General features: G+C 37.2%; 1 protein-coding gene across 1 annotated transcript; it reads left to right on the plus strand.

The window, feature by feature from the left end:
• Positions 1 to 394: 394 nt before the first annotated feature.
• Positions 395 to 805, plus strand: LOC308432612 (uncharacterized protein; the record flags this gene model as incomplete). The annotated part of the gene is made up of 1 exon (XM_080932387.1): positions 395 to 805. The coding sequence occupies one exon, from the start codon at positions 395 to 397 to the stop codon at positions 803 to 805; it is 411 nt and encodes a 136-aa protein (XP_080788513.1).
• Between the last annotated feature and the right edge of the window lie 8,497 nt (positions 806 to 9,302).

Consider the following 9,302-nt stretch of genomic DNA (forward strand, 5'->3'; position numbering starts at 1 on the left):
CAGAAGGGAACGTGAAAAGGAGTGGATCGGGAGCTGGGTGCAGGGGGGAGGGGAAGCTGAGGGATACCTCATCTGTCATTCACACTCTTCCCATATTTAGAGAAAACAAGCTCTATAGAGATTTTCAGAACATTTTGACTCATTGGAAGACCTATTATAAGAACAACATTAAGTTTATAGTTCAGTAATATAAAGTTAATTCCCTGCATTAAAAAATCAGTCTTGGCCCACGGGCTGCTCTGAAACGCCATCTTTGCATTGTTCCTGGGTAGTGCTCTGTGCTCACTACAGCCACCTTCGCTGTCTCCTCCAATGCAGACTCCCAGCAGCTTTCTCACCAGACTCCTTGGACTAATTCCTTGTTGGCAGCATCTGACCACAGGCGTGGCCCACCATGTCAGACGCGGCAGTGGACACCAGATCCGAGATCGCCACCAAGGACTTGAAGGAGAAGAAGGAAGTTGTGGAGGATGCAGAGAATGGAAGAGATGCACCTTCCAATGGCAACACTCACAATGGGGAAAATGGGGAACAGGAAGCTGACAATGCGGTAGATGAAGAAGAGGAAGGAGGTGGGGAAGAAGAGGAGGAGGTAGAAGGTGATGGTGAGGAGGAGGATGAAGATGAAGAAGCTGAGGCTTCCACGGGCAAGCGGGTGGCTGAAGATGATGAGGATGATGATGTTGACACCAAGAAGCAGAAGACTGATGAGGATGACTACACAGCAAAAGGAAAAGCTAACCTTACTTACCATGACCTAGTGACCCTTCACTTCCTGTCTCAGAGTTTACACGTGGTCACCTAGTACAGAAGCAGGCACTGCACTCACACAGCCAGAGGGCAGTGCCACCCACAGATGATACATGCTCTCCACCACCCCACTGAAACCACAAAATGAATTGGCAACATGGGAGGAAAAAAGTACCAGGCCCTGATTGTTTTCTTAAAAATAATTTAAAAGGAAATTTTGTTTGTATTTTTAGTTATATTCTATACTTTTGAGCATATTGTTAGGGTTCAGCTATTTTTAATGATAATAGTTGACCAAACGAGCCTTCAGAGCATTTTTGTCCTACTTCAGACTATACTTGTGGTTTGACCACATTCATTATAATCTCAAATAAGGAAAAAAAAATCCTAAAAAAAATAAACAAACCAAAAACAACAAAAACAACAACAACAAAAGAAAACAATCTTATTCCTAGCATTCAGTAACATTTTAGTGTATGTACCTAGTTGTACTACAAGTAGTTGGTTTGTATGAAATGATTAAAAAGGCCAAAAATAAAAAGGTTATTTTTATCCCTTTTTCTTTATCTTTATTTCTTTCTCTTTCTTTTTCTCTTTCTTTCTTTCTTTCTTTCTTTCTTTCTTTCTTTCTTTCTTTCTTGTCTATAAAGTTGTTTATTTATTTGTCCCATTTGATTTATATGTGAAAGAATGTCCAACAGTAAAACGAAATTTTATCTTGCCTTAGTTGTTCTAACAAAAGAAAAAGAAAAACATAAGAAAGGAAAATCAGTCTCTAGAATGCCTTTCATTTTGTTAAAATTAAGCAATAGTTACTAAACAACTCTTTACCCTGCAACCCAACAGCCGCTGCTGTCATCCTGTTTTCTGTTCTGAATCTATCACTTCTAGGTAGCTCTCAATGTTTTTCTTTTCAATTAATATTTTTAAATTTTTATTTCATTTTATATCCAAACTAGTTTTTGTTTCTTCCTACTCTCCTCCTAGTTTCTCTCTCCACATCTCCCCTTCCTCCCACATCCACTACTCCCCCCTTTCTCCTCAGAACAGGGTCAACCTAGAAGGATATCAACCTGGCAGGGCACGTCAAGTTGCAATAAAACTGGGCACTTCTATTAAAACTAGACAAGGAAACCTAGTAGAGAGAAAAGATCCCAAAGGCAGGCACCAGAGTCAGAGTCAGTTTCTGCTTCTGCTGTTAGGATTCTCACAAGAAGATCAATTTACACAAATGTAACAAATGTGCAGAGGGCCTGTCTCAGTCTCATTCATGCTACCTGGTAGGTAGCTCAGTCTCTCTGAGCCCCTATTGTCTCAAGTTAGTTGATCCTGTGATTTTTCATTGGTGTGCTTGAACTCCCTGGCTCCTATAATCCTTCCTCACCTTCTTCTATAGGATTCCCTAAGCTCTGTCTAATGTGTGGCTGTGGGTCTCTACATCTGCTTCCACCAGTTGCTGGATGAAGCCTTTCAGATGACAACAGGGTTAGATGCCAATCCATGATTTTAGCAGAGATTCCTTAGGAATTATTTCATTGACTTTTCTCTATCTCATTTATATTTGATTCTACCATGGGAGTCTAGGATATCAACTTTTGTGTTCTGGACCTCCAGGCAGTGTCAGGGTTGGGCTTCCTCTCAAGCTGGGCCCATCATTGGTTAGTCCACTACTCCCACAATTTCTGCACCACTTTTACCCCAGCACAATTTGTAGGCAGGATAAATTGTAGGTTAAAGGTTTTGTGGCTGGATTGGTGCAGGGAGCCATGGCTAAGAAAATAGCCAAACTACAGCCATCTTGACACAGCAGCCTGTGAGCAGCTGCACCCCTGCCTGTGGGAAGCTGACCTTTCGCCTGAGCCTTCCGGGAAGCACCACAATGGGACCTGCCAAGAATAATTGCCAAGTGACAAAACAGGATATTCCAGAAAAAGCACCAGACAAGTTGGCGCTAGACTGCAGCACCAACCTCTTCCGTGTTCTGAAGATTTTGTAAAATTCCACTGCATCCTGCCTTCCCCCTGCTTAAGCCTATATAAGCTGTAAGCATTCTATCCTCAATGAAGCCTTGACACCATCCAGACTGACTCTGTGTCATTCTTTACATGCTTGGCTTCCTTTTTCTCTCACCCCCATGACTTTCAGGATGAAGGCCTCTTCAGGACCCTGAATAACCTGACCTGCTGGACGGGTCAGATTGGTGAACCAGCTTTTCATTGAACGTTTCGCCTAGTTATAGTTTGCCAGTTCAGACTTTTATATACAAAATCAGGAAACAATTGCTGTTTACGACTGGCTTAGTTCATTGAGCACAACATCTTCAAAGTTTAATCACTTTTTGTGTTAAGTCTGACATATCATTTTACTTATCCCACTACCTGTTGCTAGGTATGTGGGATGCTTCTGTTTCTTGGCTAGCATCTTAGTTTAGGTGTCTGATTATACAACTACAGCATGACTATAGTAACTCTTATGAAAGAAAATATTTAAATGGCATTTTCTTATAGGTCAGAGATTTAGTTCATTATAAAGGGTTGGAAGCATGGTGGCATGCAGGCACACATGGGTCTGGAGAGGTAGCTGAGAGTTCTCCAAGTAGATCGCTAGTAAAGAGGAAAAGAAAATGAGCTAATAGGCATTGCTTGAGCTTCTGAAATCACAAACCCAACCTCAGTGACAGAAGTCTTGAATGTGAGTTTTGGCCTCATAAAGTTTTTATCTTCTAATGATGAATTTATTTAAAAATAAGAAAATAATTAAATATTTTAATACTTTAAAGAGTTGCTATAATTCTAAGAGCATATTTTTAAATTTTATTTTAAACGCTGTGTGTTTGATGTTAGTTTGTTCGTAGGATTTATTCTGTTTTCCTGTTAGCTTTATAACAACTTAAAGCTTGAAGATCAAAATATAAATTAAAAAAAAAAATCAGTACCATCCTACTAGTACCAGGAAGTGTTATCTTCTGAAATATATTAGTCTTAGTATATAAAGTTTACTTTATTATAAAAGTTTATTTTTGCACATCATGTTATTGTTTCAGAAAATTCCATGGAAAATTAACAGGGATGCCAACATAACACAAAACAAAATTCAATCTGAAATTGACTGCAGGGTACTTTCTTCGTCATACGATAAGAAATCAAAAGTGTCCTCCAGATAAAGGAATAAAGAAAACATGCTTACTAGGAAATTAATATATTCAAACCTACAACTGAACGGATTTCTAGAAATCCTAAGAGATATTTAGAAGACAAAGCCGCTCTCTGTTCTCATGTGTTTGGTGCCTTTGTTTGGTGGCTCAGTCACCTGGGACATTTCAGGCGTCCAGGTTTGTTGACTCATTAGGCGTCCTGTGGGGTTGCCATAACCTCTAGTTCCTTCAATACCTCCACAACTTCTTTGAAAATTGACTTGGGGAAACAGAACAGATACAGCAGTCTCCTGAAATGGATTCAATTTGTTTGAAAACTTCTCTCCAAGGCTACAGAGCAGAGAAAGCAGGGACATATGAATTACATGAGCATACAGTCTTTAGAATTTACATCAGCATTTCTTAGCCATACTTGGAGACTTTTTCACTTCTGAACACGAGTCAGTAACACAGTCAGCTTTCTTAAGATATTGCTATTTGTATTTTTATTGTTATTTCTTTATGATGTTCCATATAGCACAGTCTTTGGAACTAGTATTAAATTTGTGAACTAGTCATGTCTATTTTGCAATTTACATTTGTGGATTTGTCTGATGTTCTTAGCATGAATTTCAATCTACTCTATCTTAGGACAAGACTCTTTTTCTCCATTTCATTGTAGTTTTGCTAAATATTTACTTCTTTCTTGGGGAAAGTATTTGTTTACTTTGGCATTACATAAGGATTTTGTTCTGCACACATGTAATAGCTTGTACACATTTTTTATTTCCTCATACATAGTGTCTTTCACATATTAGAAATCATTGAACTATATGAAAAGTGTATGTAAATCCTATGTGTTCCTGGAATTGTTGGGCATATATTGTACCATTTGTACCTATTCCTTCTTACTGCAGATTGGTCATAAGGTAGAATGAATTTTAGTTTTCTGACAGCCTTCCATACTTTTTCTTGTCAAATACAAGACAAAAATCACTATTCTTAAACACGAAGTTCCTTACTATGCCTTACCTTTGAAACAAATGTGATTTTTGAGCTTTCACTTCAGAGAAGTGTGTGCACATGTCCATGTGTGTGTGTGTGTGCACTCACATGTGCCTGTAGTCATGTGCTTACATGACTATGTAAAGCAAAAGGACAACTTTTAGGAGACATTTTTTTCCTTTTATTATGGGATTCTCTCTTGAACTTCAGTCTTCAGGAATGGGCAATAAGTAATTTTACTCCAGAGCTATCTCACTGGCCTCCAGTACCACTAAATAAATCTTAGCCCTTTTCAGAAAAGTCATCTAATATCTGCTGTATATTCACAATTCCCAAAAGATACCAAATGTTTTTTTGAAGCTTCAGTAGATCAAATTAAGTCAGGTTCTTAAATTTAAACTAGATTTTATCAGTATCATTTTTGAAAAGGAAAAACAAGATCTTTCATAAGAGGATATATACAAATTATTTATGACAAAGTGGATATTTCAAAAATGTCTGTTATATTTATCCAAAATGTATAATCTAATATTAAATATTCTTATCCAAAAATTCCAGCTCTGACACTATGTGTTTCTGTGCTGATCAGTAATATAGAGATTCTGACATACATTCTGGAAAAAGATTATTCCACCACAAACTCCATCCTAGAAAATATCGAGTAACAAAGAATGCTTTAATATACCATATACCTATCAGAAAAGACAGAGATTCGAGTTTATTTTTATTCTGAACATTATGTAAGTAATAATAGTAATGATAATATTAATACTAATTTATTAAAGTTGGAAGTGCAGCAAGGATATTTTATAATATATTTAAATATTCTTCAAAACAGCATCCCTTAACAAGAATACTAAGTTCTGATAGATAGGAACCTCTGGGGAATAAAAAAATCAAACTGTATTAAATTTAATAAAAATCCCAGGCCACTTGATTTATGTGCTTTATAATGTTGTAATAATTTGTATGTACACTATCACTGAAGTGATTTCATGCAATATAATTAACAAAATGGCCTTTGAGAGGTAATTATGGATGGAACAAGTTCTTGCCTGATTCTGTATGGACAAGGTATTCTAACATTTATTTATGAACAGTATTAAGGCATCAAGAATTAATTCAATTACTTAACTTTTCTGAACTTATATTATTATGATGACTTTCTTATGCTTGAAGAATTCCATATTGATTTTTGAATTTTCATAATAAAAACATGAATTCTGTCTTTTTAAGAAAATATGCTAACAAAATGAGCAATCTGAAGTGCCCAACTATAGAAAATGAAACATGAAAATTGAGAACAAAAATGGGGTCAGAAAAACAATTCATCAAAGTCCTTACAGTTTCCATCAAATTTCAAAGTGAGAGGCAATATTTGTCTATATAGGCTAGTAATTCACACATGATTTAAACAAAAACACCAGTGAAACTTGGTAAAATCTTGAACTTTCCTACTTAAAATCAAGCAACAGGATTCAAACATAGCTTAATGGAAGGTTTCAGACACAACACCAGATCCAAGGTAAAAGGTAAACAAAAAAAATCATAATGCTCAGCAGAGTAATTCTTATTTAAATATGCATTTATCAAGATTAAATTTAGATTTCTAAATATATTTTTACAAAGCTTGAGCAAGTATCTACCATTTTATTCAATGCAAGGATAAAATTTATCTACCAGTAATTTTAGTCTTAAACAGAATATCAGGGCTGGAAATATGGCTCCTTGATTACTCACTGACTACTCTTCCATAGGTCCTAATTTCAATTCCCGCCAACCAAATGGTGGTTCATAATCATCTCTAATGGGATCTGACACTCTCTTTTGATGTGTCCTAAGAAAATGACACTGTAATCACATACATAAAGATAATTAATTAATTAAAAAATGAAAATGTCAGTGTTTCCATGGGTAACATCTGAAGCTAATGATGCTCGGTTCTGTCCCTGGTTTTGAATTAGAATTCTCAGTGAAAAGAGAATAAAGTTATTACTTATTACTTATCTAGTTCATCACTTCATTGTTTCAATTTTTAATAATAACTTAAAACATGAAGAGCACACAAAGTTGCTGTAGCTTTATTTTCTGAAATTAAGAAAACAATATATCTTGTCTGTTGAAGGTTGAACTATGGACAAGCTCATGAGACAATATATGAAGGGATTATGTTTATCATTAGTAGTTCCACATAAAATACTTTGAAATACGTTTAAGTCACTTTATTTGCAATATTAATTTTCTACTCAAATAATTAAGAGCACAGAAATATAATTATTCATAAGTCAGTGTATACTAACTGCATCCCGAAATAGTATGAAGGGATGTAGTCATTTACAAATTTTTAAAACCATTTCATTTTATGTGTATATTGTGTGTATATGTATATGCATGCCACTTCTTTGCAGGTGCCCAGGGAGTTTAGAGGAAGATACTACATTCCTTGCTCATGGAGTTACAGAGGGTGGTGAGTCATCCAGTATTGGTGCTAATAACTGAACTCAGGTTCTCTGTAAAAGCAACTAGAACTCTTCCCTGAAGGTCAGTCCTCCAACCAGTAGGTTTTCTATTGTTGGTTTTATTGATGTTGTTGTCACATGTTCTTCTGTGAGTTACTGATATCATTTTTTATTATTCACTACTATTCTTATGATGACATGATACTGTTCTGTGTTACTGATTACAAAAATCTAATTCATAGGATTATTTTTCTCCCTGTCAGTATGTAAACAATTCCACTGAATTGTCTGTAACTCTATAAAGATGATAACATTTTTGAACAAGAACATTGGCTAAAAATACCTTATATAAAAGAACCCATGGCCCAGAAAGGCTGTACATTCAGAGATGCTTGTGGCAAAGGTTCCTTTCGGCCCACAGTAAGAGGTTATCAGCATCTGCCCTGAAAGGTTGTGCTTGCAAATCATAAGCCCAGGCACTTTTCCACCCGGACCAACAGAGAACCTGGGACACATGCCTAGTGAGGTTGCGCCATGAATACCCAGAGCACAGAGAATGCTTGGCATCAGTGTCCGGGCCTGTGTCAGAGACAATCATGATCTGCCTGAGAAAGGCAGTGCTGGAAGATTAGCTCCACAGGTACTTTTACACTTGGACCAGAGGTGAACCTGACATATAGGCCCAGGGAGGGCACACAAGGAGTTCTCACTGAGCAGAGAGTGCTGTGCTCATGGAAAAGGGTCCTTTTAGGCCTAGAGAAAGAGCCAGGTCCCCACCACTAGTGAGCAAAGGGCTGAGCTCCCAGAACAGCCTCACAAGAGCTCCTACATCCTACCACAGGATGATGTCCACTGAAACCCCACACAAAGACTCTGGGGCACTAAAAACAAAGTATATTGACAAGACCATGGGAATGGGATCCAGAGATGTATATAGCTGGATAATAAACATACCAGAAAAATCTGTCATCTAAACTTCTGAAGATCATCAGGGGCAAGCCCAGAATTGCAAGACATTGACTTCCAATTCATATATTTGAAGGAACATAGCACATTTTACTGTTTGCTAGGCGAGGGCTCTTGTTTACTTGGTCCCTTTCTTTAGTTTTCCCTGGGAGGCTCCAACTAAAGTCATAGATACAAACCATGGACAGAGTACACTGATCTTCAGGATGAAGTGTGAGCCTTCAGATCTGTGCCGTACATATAGGATCAGCAGGTGAGAAAGATGTGCTCGTCCAGCTGCCCACACTTGCTGTTTGTAGCCATCACAACCTGTTCTAAGAAGTTCAGCTGGGGTTTGAATACCATCATTTAGAAACACAGGGAAAGAGCCAAAATATAGCAGATGAATATTATATTTATTTAAAATTATATACACAGTGCAAAGGCATGAAATGCCCACAAAAGAATAATGTAAAACTACAAGACCTTGATGTTGTCCTAGCTCCATGAAGTGAGGGTTGTTCAAGATCATAAAATGAGAGGGTGTGGCCCACACACCCTTGAATTTAAACTGGACCTTGGGTACTCTGCAGTTAGGGAGCTGCCAGGATCCCACTGATGTCACTTAATGGCCTTTGCCATTATTGTACTCAACAGATTAGCACCCTTAGTGGTTAAGCTGTGTCTAGCCTTCCTGGAGTAATGGGTGTGGCCTAGAAATAATCATAGTATCAATTGAAATTAAGAAATTCATACCACTTCATGGTATACTAACCACAATATTATATCACTTTAACATGGCCTGGCCACATTTCTTTATTTGGGCCAAGGTATCTATGAGTAAGGGTTAAGCCAAGATAATTTTGATATTATATTTGGGCCCAAACTTTATCAGATTTAGGGTGTGGTGTTGTCATATTTTCTTTTTATATAGCCTTTCTGTTTTCAGAGTCAGGGCTTGGGCTGGCAATATTTTATTTGGTTTGACCCAGGTTTCTTTATTTGAAGAA

Source organism: Micromys minutus (genome assembly GCF_963924665.1).
Source record: "Micromys minutus genome assembly, chromosome: 18".
Lineage (NCBI taxonomy): Eukaryota > Metazoa > Chordata > Mammalia > Rodentia > Muridae > Micromys > Micromys minutus.